The sequence below is a fragment of the Microcaecilia unicolor genome, chromosome 3 (genome assembly GCF_901765095.1).
Source record: "Microcaecilia unicolor chromosome 3, aMicUni1.1, whole genome shotgun sequence".
NCBI lineage: Eukaryota > Metazoa > Chordata > Amphibia > Gymnophiona > Siphonopidae > Microcaecilia > Microcaecilia unicolor.
Genome location: NC_044033.1, coordinates 528,319,304 through 528,344,350, shown reverse-complemented (window position 1 = coordinate 528,344,350; position 25,047 = coordinate 528,319,304). Strand labels below are relative to the sequence as shown.

At 44.7% G+C, this 25,047-nt stretch overlaps 2 protein-coding genes across 2 annotated transcripts in view; one reads left to right on the top strand and one right to left on the bottom strand.

The window, feature by feature from the left end:
* The window catches only part of FIG4 (FIG4 phosphoinositide 5-phosphatase), a 416,571-nt gene extending 397,574 nt beyond the window's left edge, over nucleotides 1-18,997 (bottom strand). Inside the window, 2 exon segments of the mRNA XM_030199197.1 lie at nucleotides 10,477-10,564; nucleotides 18,944-18,997. Coding sequence (XP_030055057.1) covers nucleotides 10,477-10,539 — 63 coding nt within the window. The 5' untranslated portion in view covers nucleotides 10,540-10,564; nucleotides 18,944-18,997.
* Nucleotides 18,998-20,192: 1,195 nt separating this feature from the next.
* The window catches only part of AK9 (adenylate kinase 9), a 327,370-nt gene continuing 322,515 nt past the window's right edge, over nucleotides 20,193-25,047 (top strand). Inside the window, exon 1 of the mRNA XM_030199196.1 lies at nucleotides 20,193-20,224. The gene's annotated coding sequence lies outside the window, so the exon portion shown is untranslated. The remainder of the gene's footprint in view (nucleotides 20,225-25,047) is intronic.

Here is a 25,047-nt window from a genome sequence, read left to right as displayed (position 1 = left end):
TTCATTTTTTCCTCCACCTTTTTATCCTTGAAGAATTCTTCAGTTTGATACTGTTAGCCACTAGGCAGAGAATTTGTCTGGTACATAAGTACATAAGTAATGCCACACTGGGAAAAGACCAAGGGTCCATCAAGCTCAGCATCCTGTCCACGACAGCGGCCAATCCAGGCCAAGGGCAATCCAGGCAAGCTTCCCAAACGTACAAACAGACACCAAAGAAAAGGAAAAATATCGTTATTTTTTTTCTTTTTACTTTCTACATTTATACCCTGAATGCGTTGTCTGAAAATTTTCACTCTTTGGAATGGTAAATCTCACTTTTTGGTATGGTTCAGCAATGGCATCTCTGCGAGTGAAGAAGGGACTCCTCAGACCCTGAAAAGCTTATGTAAACCCTTCTTTCAACAATTCTGCTGCTGCCCTCAGAGAACCCACCAGAACCTGAACCACATTCCCACTCCCCACTGCCCCTGGTACAAAATAAGTACCTGAATATATGTAAACCACTTTGAATGTAGTTGCAAAAACCCCAGAAAGGCAGTATATCAAGTTCCATTTCCCCTTTCCCCCTTTCCCTTATGACATCACAATATCAGAAGTGAGCCAAGTATCGGGCAATCAAGCCATTGTGACATCACTGATGAGGTTGGCTCTTATTGGTGGAATGAGTGGAGGAGTAGCTTAGTGGTTAGTGCAGTGGACTTTGATCCTGAGGAACTAAGTTCAATTCTCACTGCAGCTCCTTGTGACTCTGAGCAAGTCACTTAACCCTCCATTGCCCCTGGTACAAAATAAGTACCTGAATATATGTAAACCGCTTTGAATGACGTTGCAAAAACCTCAGAAAGGCAGTATATCAAGTCCCATTTTCCTTTCCCTTCCCTTAAGGAGAGCACAGTTTTCTTCAGCTCTCAGCATCCTTTAAAAAGCAGATGGCACTCTGCTGCCCCCTGCTGTTCACTTCTAGTGCTACCTTCAAAAAGTTACCTTCTGCTCATTCCTACCTCCTGAAAGCTTCTGAAAGTTATTCAAAGTCGTTAAATCACGGGAGGACTGTGAAAAATTACAAGAGGACCATACGAGACTGGGAGACTGGGCATCTAAATGGCAGTTGACGTTTAATTTGAGCAAGTGCAAAGTGACCCCCAGAAATAAGGTAACTTGCCTTGAGTTTAGCTAACCATTAAACTATCCCAACTGACTCTGTACCACACATCTTTTCCCGTCATATATCTGCTCTTGGTCCCTCAACTATATGGTAAGCCGTATTGTAGAAAATCTTTAGCATTATATCTGTGGTAGTTGAATATTCTCATGCTGCTTATTAAGCGTATCATTAGTATTATGCTAACATTGTATTATATCTCTGGTATTTGAATTCCAGTGCAGTTAAATGTGCATATTTTTGATACTGTTTCATGGTAGTTGTATTATTAGGTTTCAATTTACTGTTTTCAAGTTTACCTCATTTATTGTATTTATGTTTATTCTTGGCTATTTTACTATTGTTATGCTGTTAACAGAATTGTAAATTTTATGTTAAACTGTACCTGCTGTACTTCCTTGGGTGAATCTCTTCATAAAGGCGGTTAATAAATACCAATAAATAAATAGTAACATGGTAACATAGTAAATGTTAAAGACTCTTCCCAACAATGTGAATCTCCGAGTTATATGCTCAATCTGATTGACCTTCCCACCAGAAACATGTATGAAACTTCGCGAACTTACCTCAACCTACATTACCCCGATTGCACAGGACTCAAGTACAAAACCTATTATGGATCCAACTTCTCCTTTTTAGGCAGCCAACTCTGGAATGCCCTCCCCAGATCCATCCGATCAATCAGCGACTATCTACCCTTCCGGAAATCACTAAAAACCCACCTGTTCAAGCAAGCCTACCCAAATGACCCAATCTAATCCTATGATCCCTTCTACCCAACACATATCCAGAAGACAACGACAATGACTCAGACTGCATCTCCCACCTAATTTCCATATGCTTTTCCCGTGTCCCATCCCCCTTTACCCCTCCTCTATTGCTCATCTACCCCTTGCTCATACCTCTCCTACTCCCTTCACCCTTCCCCATCTCTACCTACCTTTCTCTTTTATTATTCTGCTATAATTAACTTATATTTTCTCTATCAGTACTCTGTAATCCATATTATTATGTAAGCCGCATTGAACCTGCTTTAAGTGGGAAAGCGCGGGGTACAAATGCAATAATAAATAAATAAATAAATGTGGCCAGAGTTAAATCTGGCAGTCTACATAGGTTCAACTTCTTTGTGATTAAACACTGGTATACTTAATCTCTGTCTCTCCCTGCCAATTTTGGGGCACAAACAGTAGTAGTCTGCTCTCTAGATTTACAGGTCCAACTCTCTTTAACATTCCATGCAATCAGCTCTTTCTCAAGAGAGGTGATAGCACTTCTCCACCATTCCCCCTACCTCCTGTGGCCTCTTCCCCCATTTCTAACTTTGCTTTGCAATCACAGAGTTTTAGCAAAATAGTTTTGGAAATGCACGATTAGAAAACGGTTAGCATCTCCATGTACCAAGAACAGCACTGCCAAGAAGGACACGGAGTCTTTCTTGGGAGTGTTAGGCGGCAGGGCCATGCCGACATGGTAAGCAACGCAGGGGGGCGCTGACCTCTAGAGGGCGCCACTCACTTGCAAAATCTTTTACCTGAAGTTGTGATTCTCCTCTCTCCCCTGCCCTTCCCGCATCAAGAAGTGAAGGTAGCCCAGCAGTGCTGAGACAGACACGCTGCTCTGCTAAAGCTGCTTCAAAGAGTACAACCAGCAGCTATTTATGGCTTTGGTGTGTGAACAACTTTCATTCAGGGTGAGCTGGAACAACATTCAAATTAAAGAGCACAGGTTTGGAGGCAGGTGTGCAAGTGAGACTGGGGAGAAATAAAAAATAAATAGTGTAATTGTTATCTGTAAGTGGTTCAAAGTTTTTGTTTTTTGAGCATGTACACTGAGAGGAGGGCATGACTGCAATGATGTGTACATAATTATCATAGCTACAGCTAAAATCCATTTAATTGGCTGAGGTTCAAAGAGGAAGTTTAGCTGACGTATAGTGTAGAATAGCTGGTAAGTAAAAAACTGATTGCTTTTTTTGTGTGTTTGTTTTTATATAAAACATTCTGCTTGGATAGGGAGAGTTTGTGATATTTGAAAATACATTTTGCTTTAATGAAATTGCTAAACTTTAGAGTCAGAGACTTATCAATGAGGGATACATACAGTGGAAAGGAAGCCCTGGAAACAGAGTTAAGAGGACAGATACCAGCAACAGAATCAGATACTGGGCCAGCATGATCAGAAAAAGAAAGTCACCAGCCAACAAAGGTAGAAAAAAATCGTTTTATTTTCATTTTAGTGTTTGGAATATGTCCACTTTGAGAATTTACATCTGCTATCATATTTTGCAATGTATAGCAGTCTCCAAGAGACTGGGCTCCCAGTGAGCCAGGGAGGTCAGACTGTGTAAATGAGATGAAGAGACCCCCCCCCCCCCCCCCACTGTAACAAAGACAGGGACATGCATAATCAAAGCTTAGGTCTCTGCAGTTACAAGGGCTGGCCATTCCTAATTATGCTAATAGTTTTTAATAGACTAAGTTCCACTGAAAAGCCTCTTTATAAAGGCAGTGCTTTCTCTGGAAAGCAGTGTTAAGAAACAGCAGGAATTGTGTCTATTTTTTAAACTGTTTTCCTATGTAAGCTAATTTACAGTTTTCTAGTATATGCTTGACATTGAAGGGTGTGGTAGACCCTTTTGTCAGGTCTGGCTGGGCCTGTAGTTTTCAGTCTAAAGGAAAGACAGGTAGCAATGGAGAAACATCTAATGAGGAAGCGGGACGGGGGGGGGGGGGGGGCACCAACTGATAGTCTGCAGGGGGGCACCAGAGACCCTTGGCACGGCCCTCTTAGGCGGTGAGAGTCTGATATGTACAGATGGGGAGAGGAATCTTGGGGTGATAGTATCAGAGGATCTGAAGGCAACGAAACAATGTGACAAGGTGATGGCCGTAGCTAGAAGGTTGCTAGGCTGTATAGAGAGAGGTGTGACCAGCAGAAGAAAGGAGGTGTTGATGCCCCTGTATAAGTCGTTGGTGAGGCCCCACCTGGAGTATTGTGTTCAGTTTTGGAGGCCGTACCTTGCGAAGGATGTTAAAAAAATGGAAGCGGTGCAAAGAAAAGCTACGAGAATGATATGGGATTTGCGTTACAAGACGTATGAGGAGAGACTTGCTGACCTGAACATGTACACCCTGGAGGAAAGGAGAAACAGGGGTGATATGATACAGACGTTCAAATATTTGAAAGGTATTAACCTGCAAACGAACCTTTTCTGTAGATGGGAAGGCGGTAGAACTAGAGGACATGAAATGAGATTGAAGGGGGGCAGACTCAAGAAAAATATCAGGAAGTATTTTTTCACGGAGTGGTGGATACTTGGAATGCCCTCCTGTGGGAGGTGATGGAGATGAAAATGGTAACGGAATTCAAAAATGCGTGGAATAAACATAAAGGAATCCTGTTCAGAAGAAATGGATCCTCAGAAGCTTAGCGGAGATTGGGTGGCAGCACCGGTGGTGGGAGGCGGGGCTAGTGCTGGGCAGACTTCTACGGTCTGTGCCCTGAAAATGGCAGAAACAAATCAGGGTCAGGTATATACATAAAGTAGCAGATATGAGTTTATCTTGTTGAGCAGACTGGATGGTCAGTGCAGGTCTTTTTCTGCCATCATCTACTATTTTACTATGAGTCTGGCAGCTAGGCCGGAGGTATAATGGACACATGGGTGTAATCTCAAGAAAGGCTAATGAACTTTCTGCCATCTTTCACCTTCCAATTCCACACCAGATATGATCTAGTCACAGAAAGGGAAGCTGTCAAACAAGCTGGGTTCAGCGTGGTACAATCATTGACATCAGGTTTATTGCTTGCAGCTGGGAACAGCAAATGAAGAAACAATTACCCTGTCACACAAGAATAAAGGCAATCTTGTTCTCTATTATGTAACTATATTACTGAAGAATTTGGGACAGAAGGAACCCGTGTGCTCTTCCGTGGATCCTGAGGGCTGGCAGGTTAAACAAAAAAACTCCAGCCCAGATGTGTTTGAGATACACTATCTATCCAGCCTGGTTTCAACTCTGTTACCTCTGTCAGTGAGTTTCTTTCTTTGCAGAAAACTTCAGACCTTTCAGATATACTTCCAACTGTTCACATTTAGGACCAAACATACTAAAGCATTTGTACCCCTAGGGAAAAATCTTTAGTATATGGGGAAGGACAATACAAGTCCTTTTGGGGGTAAAACAGAATTTCTTCCACAGAAATCTTTGCTTTGATAGTTTGATTAATGCCCAGACTGTCCACAAGTGAAAGTCTCTACATTTGCTCCCCACCTAGTTGTACCCAGCTCCTATATACCCAAGACAAAAACAAATAAATACAAAGACAGACATCAAGAAATCATGTCTACGTAACTCCCCATAAACAGACATCCATCCTCATGCCAACCAAGTGGGAGGGGGGTGGGGGGGGGCAAGATTCCCTTGGGCCTGGCCTCCAAGAGGGGCCCCGCCGGGGTCCGTCTCTCCCCTGCTCCAGACGGGACCTGGGTGATCACATCCTGACAGGAGCAGGAGAGAGAAAATTCCGGTGCTGGACCCCCTTAGAGGCTGGGGAGGAGAAGACACAGGGCTTCGGGGCATCTGGTTTGGCTGTGGCATATCCACATTTTACAGTGTGATGAGGATGATAACTCGAACAGTGCACTGGATTTTTTTCCAGGTTTAGGCAACACCATCACCTGTGCCTTATACACTGACGTAGGCAGCTGCCTACCCTGCAGCAATGCATCAACTACCCGTGCAAGGAACAATGCCATCTCCTCTGGCAAGGCCTTAGAAAACTATAGAGGGAATCCAGCCTTCCCTGGGGCCTTCCCCAGCTATTGCCTTAATTACAGCTTGGGCCTCAAAGGCAAGCAGATCCCTCCCCAACCCCAGAGAGACAAGGCAGGTTCAGAGAGGATAACTTCTCCTGGATGTCTGCAGGTGAGGAACTCACCTCCGCCAAATAAAGCCTCTGATAAAATGATCGAAATGTTGAGGCAATCTCTGAATTCTTAACCACTCGTCCTCTGGGGTAGGGAGGGGGGACTTCAAGGTGACCAATCCACCTAACAATCCTTTGCTCCTTCAGCTGCCAAGCTCAAACTTTTCCTGCCTTGTTCCCCCATTTCATACACTCAGCTTTTGTACACTTCAAGAGATATTCCATATGCTGCATATTCATACACTTGGCCTACAAGTCAGAAAGGAGTTTCGTACCCCCCCCCCCCCTTCAATTTATTCTGAGCGTGGAGCTCCTCAATGGCCTCTAAAAGGGTTTTCCTAGCAACTTCCCGCCAGTTTTTCTCCTGGGATCCTTTCTGCATGAGCAAGCCCTGAACATACGCTTTCCCATCCCGCAAGGTTTATACACTAGTTTCCTCAGTAATTTTTATGTATATATAGCTCACCCGTCACTTCTCGTAACCACACCTGTATATCCCCCCCAGCAAGATCATACTAGTATTGGCTCTCCAGGTTCAAGACCCTGCTGAAGACGGGGCGAGATCTACACACCCCACCACCAGCGCATGGTTTGAAATACGCATAGAACCGATCTTCAAAGCCAACCACCGATGAACTTGCGTCATCAGGCCAAGAAGATAGTACAGACTAGAGCAGGATTCAAATCGGGCAGAAAAATAAGAATAGTTACACATACTTGCTCTCAAATCTTTACCCTCCCAAAAGTCCTGCCTTTTATCAGCTCTGGATCGATCCAAACTATCCAAGCAACAATTCATATCCCCCCCTCACCCCCAACAATATAAGTTTCCCACAAACTTGGGCATGAATTGCTGAAAAAATGATTGAAAAAAAACCATGTTTAAGCCCCGTAGGGGCATTTATATTTAGGAGCAAATTTTAATTCTCATCAATTCCACACCCACCGTCCCTCAGAATCTTTGCCAGAGTACAAAAAGAAGTGTCTTTTTTATCAAAAATCATCACCCCTCACTTCTTAGAGCCTCCAGAGGAACAGAGCTCCCTGTAAACTTAGCTTCCTTGGCCTCAGTCAACTTGGTCTCTTGCAGCAGTGCTATGTCCACCCTAGAAACTGTCAGATGTTTCACTATACGCTTGCACTTAATGGGACTATTAATCTCTCCCACGTTCCAACTAGCTACATTATACCCGGCCACGGGATGTTAACAGAAGCAACTGTCCCAGAGGCTCCTCCCTAACCTCCTACACCCACTACCCCTTACACTCTCACTCACCACCTTCTTGCTCTCCCACCTATCTGCCTCTTTTATGCAGCTCCTTCTGAGTCCCTGCTCTCCCCTCAGCCAAATATTAACCATAAACTTCTGTGATCCGTAATTAGAAAAGGAGCCGAACCAACCACATTGGAAACACCATCCACATACCCCCTTGCCGAACCTAGAGATCCAACCTTCCCCCAAACCTGTCCCCCACCTACCAACCCTCCTCCACCCATCCCCCCTAAACCCCCCATACATAGACAGAACCACCACGTGAACCCACGCTCCCCCCCAATCCAATTACTCCAACACAATACCCATCTCACATACTCGGACACGCTTCCACACACCAACCCCAAACCCCTCACCTACACTAATTCATTCATATAGTCCAATCGTCAGCCTTAATGGCTTCAGCACTGATACCCAGAAACTACCCTCCAGTGTGTCCACCTTGCCGCTAATTTCTCCTTAGCAGCTCAAAGCATTTCTTCATGGAATCTGCAGTTTTACACCACCTCCTCCATATCCTGCATCAATTTTTCAGTCCTCACCAAGGAGCAAGTGACCCCTACAGGGGAAGATAGAAACATAGAAACATGACGGCAGATAAAGGCCATATGACCCATGCAGTCTGCCCATCCTCTGTAACCCCTAATTCTTCCTGTTCCTAAGCGATCCCACACGCTTATCCCATGCCTTTTAAAATTCTTTAACAGTCCTCGACTCCACAACCTCCACCAGGAGGCCATTCCATGCCTCCACCACCCTAAGCCTATTCCCTCTTAACTTTGTCATATGCCCCCTCATTCCAGAGCTCTCCTTCATTTGAAAAAGGCTCTCTTCCTGTACATAAATGCCCTTGAGCTATTTAAACGTTTCTATCATGTCTCCTCTCTTCCTCCTCTCTACCAGTGTATACATGTTGAGGTTCATAAGCCTGTCCCTTTAATTTTTGCATTCAAGACCGCTTACTAATTTCGTAGCCGCCCTCTGGACCGACTCCATCCTGTTTATATCTTTCCGTAGGTGCGGTCTCCAGAACTGTACACAGTGACTCAAAAGCTTCTTGGAAGTCGCATCTGCAATCAATAGCAACCCTCGACGCTACCAATGAGCGTGTTTGGGCCTGTAGGTGCTGGGTCTCAGAACCAAAAACCCGAGACACCTTTCCCATACAAATTCCTCAACCGATTTCTTAGACCACCGGCTGGGTAAAGTACCAAACACAACTATAAACAAGAGAAGCTTCTCACATTACCAACATTTTTATTCTTACCCAAGAACATGAAAAATAAGAAACAATAGAAAGTTAGGAGTAGCACATAAGAAACAGGGTATTAAGGGAACATAAAAAGGGAGGAGACATGGAAATGGTCGCATATTCCTTAGTCTATTGAGATAGACTGAGGAAGATTTTCATCGACCCCCTTTGTCTTCCAGACCAGGCAGTTATATAGGCTGTAGTACAAAGAACTGGTTCTCAGGAACACATCATAGGTCATGCAGGATATGCCATTGCCCACATAAAAATATATATTGTATTTCCTTAAAAGTTACATCTCCAGCACATCCTCCATAAAAGCAATCTGTATCTCACTTCAAAGGATTCAGGACTCAGTTCCCACGACCCCCCCTGCAATAGCATTTTCCTATCCTGTCCTGACTGCAGGATTTCTGTCCCTCTCCTCTGTCAGCCCTGCCCTCTTGTCACCTGGAACTATAGTTGTGCATCCTAAAAGTCTCCAAAAGGCTACTAAACACACTCATGTAAACAGTGAATGGCAAGGGGCTCATTGTCTTTCAGGCCCAGATGCACTAAACCTGAACGACCCTTTTAATGACCCTTAACGAAGACATTTTCAAACGTAGCATGCATCAAAGGCCATTTTCCGAGGAAGCTAGCAGCTAACGAAACTGGAATGCAAATGTGAAACTACCATTGAAATGTAGACAATTCGGAATGCACTAACCATACCGACGATAGCAACGATTCACTTACCGCCAGAAATTTAACGTCAGCTCAGACCTGTCGTTAAAGCCTGAGCTGTCATCTCCCCGCTGCCCCCTGCACGATGAAAAACCAAATTGCTGGCATGTTTAAAAAGAAAAGTGGCTCCCTGCTTCCCTGTGCCTAAAATAAAAAACGAAACTAAATTTAAAAAGGATCGGGAGGGGGCAAAAGCACTCATCAGCAGCGTCCTGTATGGACGGCCTTGCCTTGCCCCCCCCCCCCCCCCTGAAGTCCCCGCTGCTCCGATTGTGAAATAAAAGCTGTTAAAAATGAAACCTTTGCAGTTGCTGGGCTCCCCCTCCCTTCCTGTCTCTCTCTTCTTCAGTCGGCAATGCTCCGCCTCCTGCCCTCCTCCACCTCCGTCCCCCCCCCCCCCCCGAGTTCGTCCCCGCCGCTCCCCCCTCTACCATAATGGCCGGTGCAGCGCCTCTCACCTATGTTTGAAGGCGCTGCACGGGATGGATCAGCTGTTCTTGATCTTTTCTGTCTCCTCCGATGTCTCCTTCTTCTTCCTGTGCCTGCCCTCCTCTGACGCATGCTTTACGAGCCGATTACCGACGGGGATTAGTGCATCGTTCTTTACAATACCGCACCGAACTTGTGCGACTTGTTTTTTTGGAGCATTGGTCGTTTTTTTAAATTCGGTAATGGCTTTAACGATTTTGCTTTTTTTACGTTTGGTTGATGCATCTGGGCCTCAGTTGCCTGCCAGAGTAAGGTAGGGAGGAGGTGGGGTACTTGCTCCACCTGGCCTTCTAGCTTAATATCATTGTAATTTACAGAAAAAAAAGGAAACCTTTGCTTCTTATTGTCTATAGACTACTTCTTAGCTATTTAGCAGTACTGAAACTGCTTGGTCTAGACCTTCATAAGTACAAAGTACACCTCCACCCACAAGCGGCAGACAGACCAGATCATATAGGAAGTCCGCTCAAAAAGGCTGGACTCCAGGTGAGAAGTCTCCGGGGACTCCAGCAACTGCTGGAACCAACGCAGCACCGTGTTAAGTAACCGCCACAAATAGCAGCCAAATTCTAATTTCTCTGTTTTAACGGTATCCTTTGAGATTACGTCATGCACAGTTCATTTATTCGTGTTACTTACAGCTCTCGTTTCGTACAGCACCAGCTTCTGCACGCAGCTGATGATCGGGACAGCAGCTGGCATGGTGGCAGCGCTTGTCAGATCTCACCTAGAAGTAAAAGACACAATAAAACAGTTCCTTTAGAAATTGTTTACTTCAAAAAAATGGCAGATTCACAACTATCATGTTTGAAAGGGGAAAACACCTCGATGGATGAAGATATCTGTGTAATTACACTTGCTTTGTTTATTATATGCTGCATCCATTTTGAAGTAGAACAGTATGAAAAGTTGGATACCATTAAAAAAGCGGTTGCCTAGATGATCTCCTGTGTGTTATTTTTCATTGTTTTTATGCTTTTGTGCACCATCCAAAATTGGTATTTTACCAAGAAGAGGGTATATAATTTTCTATAAATTAAACAGTTCACTTATATCACCAGAACTACCTTCCCTGACTCCCGCAAGGAGACAGGACATGCTATTATATCAATACCACTGCAGCTCCCTGTGACCTTGGGCAAGTCACTTAACCCTCCATTGCCCCAGGTACAAAAAAAAACTTAGATTGTGAGCCCCCTAGAGGCAGAGAAAGTACCTGCATATAATTTGTACAGCACTGCGTATATGTAAAGTAGCGCTATAGAAATGATTAATAGTAGTAGTAATAACAAAAGCAACCACCGAGGATCTGCTGGCGGCCACTCTTCAAGAAAATCTAGAACATGAATTTGCACCAACCCCAAGAAACAGTGCCCTCACTACTGCTTTTCTTCACCTGCGTCACCTAGTCTGATACAATTCCCAGGGAAAGTGGTCTCCGGGGCCAGCACCACAGGGAAAAGGCACTTAGGACATCAGCGGAAATGGGAAAAGCCAGCGAGATAGTCAGGACAATGAACAGTAGTGAAAATCAAGACAGTGGCAGTCGGGGTGGGAGTAAAGACAGAGAGGGCACTGATGGGGAGTACATTAATTCATGACAGAACTGAGCGAAGGTTAAAAGAAACTCGAATCTAATCTAGTGCTTATTAACTGCCAATTCCTACAAAGCTCCAAAACTGTATACATAAAAAAAACAAAAGCACACAAAACAGTTAAGATTTTTACTACATAAAGCCTAAGAATTTTCAAATCTTAAATCAACTGGTAAAGACTTCCAATAAAGAGCAGCCTGAAAGGAATATGATCTTTCATAGTTTCTTTTAGACAGTAAACAATGAATCAGACAATAAAGAATAATATTGTTAACCTTAAGTTTAAATGTTTACCGAGAGGAAGAACGGTAAAGCAGTTCATACAAAACGAACTGAAGCTGAACCATGAAGCAATTTAGAAACCAAACAAGAGACTTTATAAATATCCTAGTTTTCAATGACAACCAGTGTAAATTAACCAGCAGAGGGGTAACCGAATGAATGTTCCCTGGTGGTTTGGGGGATATTTGTGTTTTAGAAGGTTAAAAGGAAGCACTGGCAAAGAAGCAAAGAAAGAAGGCCAGGTACTTGTGACCTGGACTGGCCACTGTTGGAATCAGGATGCCGGGCTAGGTGGCCCACAGTCTGACCCAGTATGTTCTAATGCTAAGAAGATGGGCCTCTCGCGTTGGGACAAGTAAAGCAGCTCCTGAAGGGGAACAATAAATAGCCAGCCGGAATTCCAAGCAGCTCAAGTTCTGAAGGGAGATTTTACGTCTTCTTAGCCTGATGCTTTCTGGTACCTGTAACGTTTTTTTCAACAAGAAGCAGGATGATCAATATCATGTACCTTTCTACAGAATACAGGCACCCTGGCAGCTCACAGACTGTATATAATGTGTACAGCGCTGCGTATGTCTAGTAGCATTTGAGTGTCTTTGTAATACATTAGCTCCATCTGGAGACGCTGAATGTGCGTGTTCCCCCAAATTCTGCAAAATGGCACCTAAACTGGGCATGCAAATGCGGGCCCAGTTACAGAACAGGGTCAGTTACATGCACAATCTAATTAGCTAACTGGTCTTCACAAGAGCTAATTAGCAGTTGCATGTTAACTGAACGCCTAACTTGTCTCAAATGCATCTCCAAAGGGGGCGTAGCCAAGGGAGGGGCATGGGCGGGGCAGAGTTATGGAATGCTTCCATTCCTGGGCCTTTAAAGAATTTGTGCACCTGGGCGCCCTTTAACGTTTATAAACTCACTGCAGGCAGATAAACTCACTGCAGGAGCTCTCTGCCTTGCTGTCTGTGCAAATTAAAAGCATGGCACTTAGGCCCAGGTGCAAAAAGCTTACTGTGCTTGCAACTAGGGTTACCATATGTCCAATTTTACCCAGACATATCCTCTTTTTGAGGACATGGCCGGGCAACCAGGCGGGTTTTGTCAGCCTGCCGGACAAATGGGCAGGCTGGCGGGCTGGCCTAATGGTGTCCTATTCCCCCCACCCTTACCTTACTCTACTGACCTGGTGGTCTAGTGACCTCTTCGTTTCGCGAGGATGCGTCAACTCTCGGCGGCCATTTTGAATCGGCATTGCAAAGGGAAGAGAGAGAATGCAGAGCAGCGCTCCGGGCAGGAAAGAGGGGGCTCTTTCCTACCCCAAAGAGGTCACTAGACCACCAGGGCAGTAGAGTAAGGTAAGGGGAGGGGACTAGGGGATAGGACACCCTTAGGGGGGAGTGAGGTGAAAGGGGTGGGGCGATACGTGACAGGGGGCAGGGCATGTGTCCTCTTTTTGGGGGAACCAAATATGGTAACCCTACTTGCAACGTTTGCTTCAGACTGTTTGTAGCCAGTCTAAAAAAAATGCTATTTACCGTCTAATGCACAAAAGGGTTCTGCATGGCTTTAACCATTCGCTGTTGCAGCAAACAGATAATCCTATGCAAATCTATTACAATGAGCTCATATGTATTAAAATGAGCATTCCATGCGATGAGTGCCAACCTTTAACGTGCAAAATGTTCCGGCAGGTCTGGAGCTGTTGTTGCATGAGGGCAACTTTCATTCCTTAACAGTATCAGCACTTGTGTAGCACTGGAATAGAGGGAGGAGCTGATCAGCCATTGTCGGAGAGCAGAGAACAGTTCCTGAAAGTTTTGAAACCCTGAACCAGGGAAGATCTCAAACCCGGATTCCCCGAGGAGCAGTGCTTTCATTACCCAGACAAGAGCATCAATCTCTCCAAAGTAGTAAATAGATTTGTATCCTTTGGGCTTTTCCCCAAGATCCGCTTAAATGTGGTGGAACTGGTAGACGCAAGGAACCCCATAAGCAGCCCAATGAGGACAGCAAAATCCCTCCCACAAGGGGCAGAGAAACAAAAGCAGGCAGCCAATCAGCGGGGGAAAGCCCTATGATGTCAGCCAGGTCAGGAGTGACATCAGCAAAGAGGCAGAGTTTAGCACCAAAGTGGAAGGAAGAAAAAAAAAAAAAGAAAGAAAGAAAACGATCCTCAAGCATGGCAGCCTGAGGGAAAGCAAGCACAGAGCAGCTAAGCCACATCGGGGAAGAACCTAGAGGTGATCAGCTGCGCAAGGGAGATGGCAGTGTGAGCAAAGAGTCAACAGAAGAGAGGAGTCCTGGGAGTGGGCATGCGCAGAACATGGACGCTTACCGAGACGATTCTGTGCCTGTGCTAGGCTCTTTCCCTACCAAGCCGCTTGCAGAATTTCCGTGCACCTCATTTGCATGCGATTTCCTTTTGAGCATCGCCACTGTTTAGAAATCGGTAAGTTCAACACCGGCTATAAACGCACGCAGTACCTAACGGCAACTTTTCAGCATCGGAGCCTTAATTACTGCATAAACCTGTATTATCACATCTTGTGAAGCATAGCAGGCCATTGCCCGGGAAACGCTTCAACCATGGCAAATCCAAATCAAGATTGGTGTGATTTTAATAGCGCATTTATAATTGGGATTTGAAGTTAGCTCACATTTTTTTTTCATTCAAGTTCACTAGGTATTTCACTTCCACAGAGGGCTTACAAGATCAATGCATACCTAAGGCAATGCAGGGTTGTAACTTGCCTAAAGTCATGAAGAGCAGCAGTGGGATTTGAACTGGGCTCCCCTAGTTTTCAGCCACTGCTCTAGCCATTAGGCTAACCCTCCACTGGGCCCATTCTGTTTAGAGTCATATGGTCACCCTTCCTCAGAGTCATGAAGGAGTAATCATTAAATAAAATTAAAACAAAATATGAATGCTTACGTCTGGAACAAAGTGGGCTCCAGCTGCTCTCATCAAGGTCGCTTGATGGACCTGATCTTTCACGGTCAGAGTCCCAAAGATACAACCCCCACCATCAGCATATGTACCACACTCAGGCAGTAGACCCCAAAACCTCCACACTCTCTCACATTTATTGAGAGTCTTTGGTGAAGAACAAAGATATAGCAGAATTAGAAAAGGTTCAAAGAAGAGCGACCGAAAGGGTAAAGGGAATGGAGCTCCTCTCATATAAGGAAAGGCTAAAGAGGTTAGGGCTCTCCAGCTTGGAAAAGAGACAACTGAAGGGGAATAGATTGAGGTCTATAAAATCCCAAATGGTGTAGAACGGGTAAGTGTGAATCGATTTTTTACTCTTTCTAAAAGGCACAAAGACTAGGGGGTCACTCAATGAAGTTATATGGAAATACTTTTCAAACAAATAAGAGGAAATATTTTTCACAACCAGGAGGAAATATGTTTTCACTCAACCAATAGTTAAGCTCTAGAAATCGTTGCCGAAAAGCAGTTTAGTGTATATGGGTTTAAAAAATGTTTGGACAAGTTCCTGGAGGAAAAGTCCATAGTCTGCTATTGAGATAGACATGGGGAAAGCCTTTTGCGCAGGTGGCCAGATGACAGGGGTTTTTTTTAACACCAACCGCAGAATATTTTTACCCTTGGAAAAAATCCTCCACCTTTTTCCGGCAGAAGGGCAGATGTCTTTGACCACTAATGTTCTTTCTCACTTCTGCTTTTTCATGCACCTGGTACACTAGGTTCTGAGCTATTTCTGTTACACACTTCTCAACTTGACAAACTATACCAGTTAGAAACCTTTTATTAAAAGCTCTTTTGATTTCAACTAATTCTTAGCCTGTATTTCCCAGCAATCCTTAGGCTGGCCCAAGTTCTTCCAGCAGATCCAAGCCGGGTAGTAGGCCCCAGGCCTGTACCATATTTATACACTCAAACGTAACTACAGAAGAACTTTGCCAAACTGAAGAATTGGGCATCAAAATGGCAAATTAATTTTAATGGGGACAAGTACGAAGTGATCCACACACCAAGAGGGAAACTAACTTAACTTATGCAATTCTAATTCTAGGTTTCATTTTAAGTCACAACCAAAAAAACCAGAAGAACAGCAACCCTTGTAGCTCTGCAAACAAAAGTCACAACAAGGGCAACGGGAAAAATGTGGGGGCAGCAGATGATGTAAAAACTTCCACTTTATTGAACATCCAGGACTCGACACGATGTATATTGATGAAACTAGAAAAGCTGGTATATTCAATGTCTGAATCAAGGGTTAGTCCTTATAAACTATCTATGAAATCACCTCCAAAATCGCTTGGACTCAGGTGAGTACATCATAAGTACATAAGTATTGCCATACTGGGAAAGACCAAAGTTCCATCAAGCCCAGCATCCTGTTTCCAACAGTGGCCAATCCAGGTCACAAATACCTGGCAAGATCCCAAAAATGTACAAAACATTTTATACTGCTTATCCCAGTGACTCCTGAAGAAGGCCCCTGTGGGCCGAAAACGGCTCATGTCGAGTCCTGGATGTTCAATAAAGTGGACATTTTTACATCACCTGCTGTTCCCCACCCCCTTTTTTTTTTCTGTCACCCTTGTTGTGACTGTTTCATTTTAAGTCACCATGAAAGAGATTTTGGACTCATTGTTTGGATGCAGAACAACAAATACAGCGGGCTTCTTTTACAAAACAGCGCTAGTGATTCCCACACAGCAAATGTGAAGAAGCCCGTTCAGTTCCTATGGGATTCCTCTCATTTGTTGCACCAGGAATCGCTAGCAGTTTAGTAAAACAGGTCCAGAGTTAGGAATCTTCCAGAAATTAGAAATGCTCTGTTGGGATGAGTCATGGCCTGAGCGATATTTTGACCAATTCACTGTCTATGGAAAAGGGTGACCCATGAACATTTCAACTTATCTTTTACAGATTTAATATACTAACACTTATGTTTACTAAGCGGTGCTATGGACATTAGCATTTTTAACATGCATAGTTTACGCGCATTAAATGCTAACGCGCCCGTAGAAATGCATAGGTGTGTTAGTGTTTAACGCGCCTTAAACGTACAGGCGCGTTAAAAACACTAACATACCTTAGTAAACATACCCCTAACTCATCAAAGGGTATTATTGATTCTCTGTTAATTAGAAACTAACATTGATATAATTATGTTTTATTTATATTTTATATAGTTCTTCTCAATTATTCTTTGTAATGAAAAATCAATAAAATGTTTGAACTTAAAAAGACTCATGTATGGTTCTGCATTCAAATTTCACTAGGATTAGAAAACACACCATGAAGATAACTTGAAGCAAATTGCAGAAAAGGGTTTTTTTTTTTCTTTCAGGGAAAAATCAAACTGTAGAACCTGCTGTCAAAGAAAGCGGACAAAGTTTTTAATAAGGGTTTCAACAAATTCTTAGAGGAAAAGTCCACAAACAAATATTAGTCAAAAAGGCTATTGCAAGGAATGGGTCTGTTCTTTGGGATCTGCTGGATACTTAAGTTCCTTGACTGGACAGAGTCAGAGACATCTGGATGCTGGATTCTTTGGTCTGGCTCAGCAAAGCACAGCTTTCAGTCTAATCCATCTTGAAGTCAGTAAGTAACAGACGTACTAAAGGGTTTATTCCATTTGTGTGAGAATTGTTACAACCCTCAGAAGCAGAGCTCCCAAGTTGCCCAATTCCAGGAGGGAGACTTTTTGGCCGGTAGTAGATTTAAACTTACACCCCCAAAAAAGTGGGATATGTAGTCTCTGATTCTACTTGGTGAAATAAGTGCTGCAGATCCTATAATGTATCAGGGTGAGCCTTGGAGAAATCTAGAACCGACTTAAAATCTGACTGCCTCCTACTGGGTAACTTGGAAGCTCTGCAGCAGGATGGAAGTGGGGGAGGGGGGAGAGAAAGAGAGAGGAGTGCACCTAGGGTTACCATATGGCTCCAGAAAAAGGACACATGTGATCCAGTCCGGGTTTTGCTTCCATTGGAAGCAATGGAAGTAAAACCCAGACTGGCTCAATGTGTCGAGTTCAGCGCTTATTGAAATACAGCCGGTTGACCCACGGACCCTGAGGAAGAAGGCGAAACTTGGGCCGTGGACGGGGTTTATATGACTGTATTCAGTTTGAGAGACTGCCCAGAAATTTTTCTAGCAGCCAGCTGAGTACCCATGAAAGCTTAATTTGATTTAAATAAGAGAATACAAGTGGGATACTTAATAGAGGTTTTTGAGCCAGTGATGATCAGGCAGTGCTCCCTAACGTTGTACAAGGAGCACTTGCCAGAATTGAGGCTTTTCCTCTATAATTAAAGTATAATTCATATTTGATGCTATCTATATTGGAGTCTAATGTATGTATGCTAATATATGAATGATTTGACTGCCTATTGCTCCGTTTGGATTATCATTAGGAGGTCCTTCTTTTTCTGGAGCCATATGGTAACCCTAAGTTGCACCTTGTCAGAGGACTGGAGGGGACTAGTCTTTATCTGCCACTAGTTACCCTGTTGCTGCACCCAGACCCCTAAATTAGGGGAAAGGGGTGTCAGCCTGGCCTGGGGCTCACAAGACAGTCTTTAGTACATCCTAAGACCAGAATGCACCTCACCACAGCCTCCCCTGGGTTGGAAGCATGGAATGTTGCTACTATTTGGGATTCTGCATGGAACTGAGTTTTCTGCCAGGTACTTGTGACCTGGACTGGCCACTGTTGGAAAGAGGATGCTGGGCTTGATGGACCTTTGGTCTGTCCCAGTATGGCCATACTTATGTACTTAGGATTCTGAATGGAATCTTGCTACTCTTTAGGGTTCTAAATGGAATGTTGCTATACACTTTGAAATTCTGCATGGAATCTTGTCATTCTTTAGGATTCTAGAATCTTGCTACTCTTTGGGGTTCTACATGGAATGTTGCTATTGTTTGGGTTTCTGCCAGGTACTTGTGACCTGGACTGGCCACTGTTGGAAAGAGGATGCTGGGCTTGATGGACCATTGGTCTGACCCAGGAAACCACGTCTCCACACTCCAAGCCAGTCCTAGTTTTGCCCCATGGTGGGCGCATGCAATTACTACTAGAGGGGCAACAAGGAACCCAGCAGCACCAGTCCATAAACATCATATAGAGCAAAGCCGGATCCTATTTAAGGCATTTCACTGTGGGATGTGCTGAGCCAGACCAGGCCTCCCAGCGGACTCCCACCCTCCTCCACTGACTTCTGCACGAGCGTCATCACCACCGTACTACTCACTCCCTCCTCAGTGTTACCGTTGGGCGCTGCTGCTGACGACCGCCTCTGACGTCACAGTCCGTGGCCGGGTTCCGGCACTTCCGAGCGGCCCGCGACGGGGAGCCGCGGGAGGCAAAATAGTTGGCAAAGCGCGAACGGGAGGCGGAGATTAAAGGGGGGAGGGGGTTGGGCTTGGCCGTGAGAGATACTGCAGCTCTAAGTAAGCTGTCAAGAACACTTGGCCAAGTCTGGGGGAGGGTGCCTGAGCAGACCAATAGTAAAGCAAAGGCTTTTACTTTGGCCAATGAGGGGCAATTGGTCAGCATTCTAGAACGTTGGCTCCTATGCGCGCGCGCGCGCTGCGGAGGACACTCAACAGCAAGTCGGCTTTCCTAGCTTAGCTATCCACAATGAACACGCTGGAGTCCATCAATTCGCATCCACTGGATTTCCAATGAAGGCTAATTGATCTCATCATGCATACTCATTGTAGATGCCCTGAACAAATAACCGGCTGATTGTATAGCTCCCAGAATAGCTTTAGAAAGCTGGACGTGTTTTAAAGGGGTTCTTTAATCTAATGCATGTGCCCTTATTAATACCATGCTAGCTTTAGCCTTAAAAGTAATTTTCTTGCATTGGAAATCCTTATATAACGTTACTTACCAAGAATGGTAGAATTTCTTGTTTCAAACTTACAAGTATGAAACCTATTTTCCTTTGCATATGCAAAAATGGTCTCCACTTTGCTTATTTGCTGTATTTCATGCTATCTGTGGCTTATGCGTGAAATACGCTCCTTTTTTTTTGTCTCCCTCCCTCTTCTTGATTATCGTCTTTTAGACAGATCTGTACAGTGCTCCTCGCTTCAAGATTGTTATTCACTGTCTTTACCTGTATATTGAAAATCAATAAAAACACTAAACCTTGAAAGCTGTACCGTCCCGTCCAAGTGCACTGCAACTAACTCCAGAATGTTAGACTGTGGCACCGTACTTTTTTTTTTTTTTTTTCCAAAAAATCATTTTTATTGAAATTTTATATAAGTACAATCTAGTATAACAAGCCGAAATATGAACATCAGCTTCTTCCACTCAAAACTGCCGGGTACAAGAGGGAACCACTTTTAACATACAGGACTGGCCGATGGGGAAATGGAATAATCTATTCTCAGTCAGGCCGACCGTGAGCGGCCCCTTTAAGACGTAGCCGGCCGGCGCGTGACGTCAGAGCGGCGGTTGCCACGGTGACCAGAGGACACAGCGCCCAGCGCATGAAGAAGGCATTTTAGCTGTGAGGTGAGTGAAGGCGGGAGACCGGTTCTCTTCGCTGCTTAGACCTGGCCGGCGACCCCATGTGTTCAGCTCATCCTCCTGAATGCCAGGAAGCTGATGAAAGAGAAGATAAGCGAAGGTCTCAGGTCACAATTACCTGGCAAGCAGTGTTGCCCAAAGCCAGCCCAAAACCCGCACAAAGTCAATTTGCATCTGAATGACATCATTAATAAATATTAATGAGGTCCTTTGCATACAAATGAGGTCTTAAGACCGCCGCTGTGGGGAAAAAACCGCAGTGGGCGAAAAATCCGCCGGCGGGGCTTTAAAAAAGCTGCCCAAAATCCTGCAACCCGCACGCGGCGTCAAAAAGCCGCAGCGGCTCGTGGAAAGGAGCCCAATTGGGCGAGAACTACCACTACTACTACTTATCATTTCTATAGCGCTACCGGACGTACGCAGCGCTTAACACTTGGACATGGAGAGACAGTCCCTGCTCAATAGAGCTTACAATCTAATTATGACAGACAGGACAAGTAAGGGATTAGGGTTAGGACAGACAGGACATATCAGGGATAGGGGAAGGTTTAGGTTTAGGAGTTAAAAGCAGCATCGAAGAGGTGGGTTTTTAGCCTAGATTTGAAGATGGCTAGAGAGGAAGCTTGGCGTACCGGCTCAGGAAGTCTATTCCAGGCATACGGTGCAGCAAGATAGAAGGAACGGAGTCTGGAGTTAGCGGTGGAGGAGAAGGGTGCAGATAAGAGAGATTTACCCAGTGAACGGAGTTCCCGGGGGGAGAATGTAGGGAGAGATGAGAGCGGAGAGGTACTGAGGAGCTGCAGAGTGAATGCACTTATAGGTCAATAAGAGGAGTTTGAACTGTATGCGGAAACGGATAGGAAGCCAGTGAAGTGACTTGAGGAGAGGGCTAATATGAGCATAACGACCCTGGTGGAATATTAGTCGTGCAGCAGAATTTTGAACAGATTGAAGAGGAGAGAGATGGCTAAGTGGGAGACCTGTGAGAAGCAAGTTGCAATAGTCTAAGCGAGAGGTGATAAGAGTGTGGATGAGGGTTCTGGTAGTGTGCTCAGAAAGGAAAGGGCAAATTTTGGTGATATTACTACTACTACTTATCATTTCTATAGCGCTACCGGACGTACGCAGCGCTTCACACTTGGACATGGAGAGACAGTCCCTGCTCGATAGAGCTTACAATCTAATTATGACAGACAGACAGGACAAGTAAGGAATTAGGGTTAGGACAGACAGGACATATCAGGGATAGGGGAAGGTTTAGGTTTAGGAGTGAAAAGCAGCATCGAAGAGGTGGGTTTTTAGCCTAGATTTGAAGACGGTCAGAGATGGAGCTTGATGTACCGGCTCAGGAAGTTTATTCCAGGCATATGGTGCAGCAAGATAAAAGGAACGGAGTCTGGAGTTAGCAGTAGAGAAGGGTGCAGATAAGAGAGATTTGGCCAGTGAACGGAGTTCCCGGGGAGGAATGTAGGGAGAGATGAGAGTGGAGAGGTACTGAGGAGCTGCAGAGTGAATGCACTTGTAAGTCAGTAAGAGGAGTTTTAACAGTATGCGGAAACAGGGAGCCAGTGAAGTGACTTGAGGAGAGGGTTAATATGAACATTTCAACAGTGGCGGAATATAAGAACAGATTGAAGGGGAGAGAGATGGCTTAGTGGAAGACCTGTGAGAAGCAAGTTGCAAAAGTCTAAGCAAGAGGTATAAGAGTGTGGATAAGGGTTCTGGTAGTGTGCTTAGAAAGGAAAAGACAAATTTTGGTGATAATGTAAAGAAAGAAACAACAGGTTTTAGTAGCCTGTTGAATATGTGCAGAGAAGGAGAGAGAGGAGTTGAAGATGACCCTACTGCTACTACTACTACTTATCATTTCTATAGTGCTACTAGACGTATGCAGCGCTGTACACTTGAACATGAAGAGACAGTCCCTGCTCGACAGAGCTTACAAACTAATTAGGACAGACAAACAAGAGATATGGGAATATTAAGGTGAGGATGATAAAATAAGGGTTCTGAACAAGTGAATAAGGGTTAGGAGTTAAAAGCAGCATCAAAAAGGTGGGCTTTTAGCTTAGATTTGAAGACGGCCAGAGATGGAGCTTGATGTACCGGCTCAGGAAGTCTATTTCAGGCACATGGTGCAGCAAGATAAAAGGAACGGAGTCTGGAGTTAGTGGTGGAGGAGAAGGGTGCAGGTAAAGAGATTTACCCAGTGAACAGAGTTCCCGGGGAGGAATGTAGAGAGAGATGAGACTGGAGAGGTACTGAGGAGCTGCAGAGTGAATGCACTTATAGGTCCATAAGAGGAGTTTGAACTGTATGCGGAAACGGATAGGAAGCCAGTGAAGTGACTTGAGGAGAGGGCTAATATGAGCATAACGACACTGGCGGAATATTAGTCGTGCAGCAGAATTTTGAACAGATTGAAGAGGAGAGAGATGGCTAAGTAGAAGGCCTGTGAGAAGCAAGTCTAAGCAGGAGGTGATAAGAGTGTGGATGAGGGTTCTGGTTGCATACTCAGAAAGGAAAGGGCGAATTTTGGTGATGTTATAGAGGAAGAAACGACAGGTCTGTTGAATATGTGAAGCGAAGGAGAGGGAGGAGTCGAAGATGACCCCAAGGTTACGTGCTGATGAGACAGGAAGGATGAGTGTATTGTCCACAGAAATAGAGAAAGGGGGGAGAGGAGAGGTCGGTTTAGGTGGAAAGATAAGAAGCTCAGTCTTGGTCATGTTTAGCTTCAGGTGGCGGTGAAACATCCAGGCAGCAATGTCAGACAGGCATGCTGAAACTTTGGCCTGGATGCCTGCTGAGAAACCCGCAGCCCTGGCAACACTGCAAGATGCTATGCTGAGAGCTACCAAGTTGCCAGATTACCCAGTTACAGGTAGCCCTGTAATAACCAGACTTTGGGTCTTGGGGGGAGGGTCACAAAATCCACACACACACGACTCCCATATACCTGATCTGGCTGGTCCTTCACCCACACTCTGCACTTTCCCTGGGCAGCTGCCGCCTTACCAGGCCTACCTCGCCCACCACCACCACCACAGCGCATGCGCACTTTCTGTGAAATTAAGCATGTGCAGGAAAGGTCCGCCCTCTAAGCATGCTCAGTTTCATTTAAAAGCCAGCAAGTGCTGGGGGTGGCAGGGCAACAGCCCCAGGGAATGTGCAAGCTGTGGTTGGAGAAGCATTGCTGCTGATGGGGCTTGGGGACCACAATTAGCCGATGCAGCAGATGATTATGCAAATTAAAGGGGCCCAAGACACCCCTCCCCCCTTCTCCCCCCAACCCCTGCCATGGCTACGCCATTGGTTACTAGCGAGAGACTTTATGGTCAATCCTGGTGTTGAACTTATATCCCAAAGCAATGTGGAATTTGTAGTTACCTGATTCTACCCAGGTCTCATAAAAAAATCCAGGACTGGCTTAAAATCCTCTCCCTTGGAGCTGGGTAAATTGGTCACCACATATGCTACTTACCTACCCCCAGGGATAAGCAATGGCTCTCCCAAAGTGTGTCTTAATAATTGTGGACTTTTCCTCCAGGAACTTGCCCAACTCTTTTTTTTTTAAACCCAGTTCCACATGGAGAATAATTCTGTAAAATGGGTTGTTTTTATTTGATAGGCTACCATGTGCTAACAGTTGTAGAAATATAGAAAATGGTGGAAAAGACCTTATGGCTTATCCAATATGACAATCCATTCCATCTACTATCCCTTCCTTAGAGATCCTATGTACTTGTCCTTAATCCATCAAAAACTGTTGCCTGCTGGATCATGGGCACTTCTAGTTTACCATCGCTAAGGCTTCTGCTTGACAGTTCCCCTGTTAACACTGTCACACACTTTAGGTACTTGGGTGTTATCTTAGATAGGAACTTTCCTTTAATCAACACGTTGCATCTATGGCCAAAGCCTGTTTCATGTCTTGGCCATTTTAGATCTATGCATCCTTTTCTTGTCTCTGCTTTTCAAGCAGCAATTCTCTATTCTCTTCTGATGTCTCAACTGGATTACTGCAACACTCAGTTATCTATTTGGGTCTTCTTCAGCTATTTCTTCTCCGTCGTCTTCAAACCATTTCAGAATACAGCCACACATATCCTTCCCAAAGCCGCTTGATTTGATCAGATTACTCTTCTGTTTATCCAACTTCATTGGTTGCCGATTGCCTCACGTGTTCACTTTAAGATCCTCACTCTCTGTCATAGGGCTGTTCACTCTGATACTGCCTCCTTATCTGACTGTGTTGATACAACGTTACTCTCTACCAAGAACTCTTTGATGTCTTAATGATCTACGTCTCCAGATTCCATCATTGCAACAGGCCCACTACCAATCAACTAGAAATAGAGGATTCTTTTATGTTTATTTATTTTAGGTCATTTATACCCCGCCTTTTGCCGCAGTTTTGCAGCCTCAAAGCGGCTTACAATGAACTATTAAATACAATACAGTGCACAGTAAAATCAGTTACATTACATTAGGAAGAGCGAAAGAACAGGGTAAGAAGGGAAAGGGAAGAGAGACTAAGAGGGATGATGAAGAGTGGCTCGAACAGGTCCGGCAAGGCGATCCTCAAACGGGAACGGCAGCAGTGCCCAGATAGCACAGATAAGGCACTGAGGAAACACAATCTGCGATTGGAACCACCTTACCATAAATTCAGATCCCTTCTGAAGACTTACAAGTATCTATTTGAAAAGGCCTTTAATGTCCAGCTGGAAGGAGCAACACCTCCTGGGATACACTGATCTCCACAACTCTTCATCCAATGTGTCTGCTGTCAGTTGTTGGTTGTT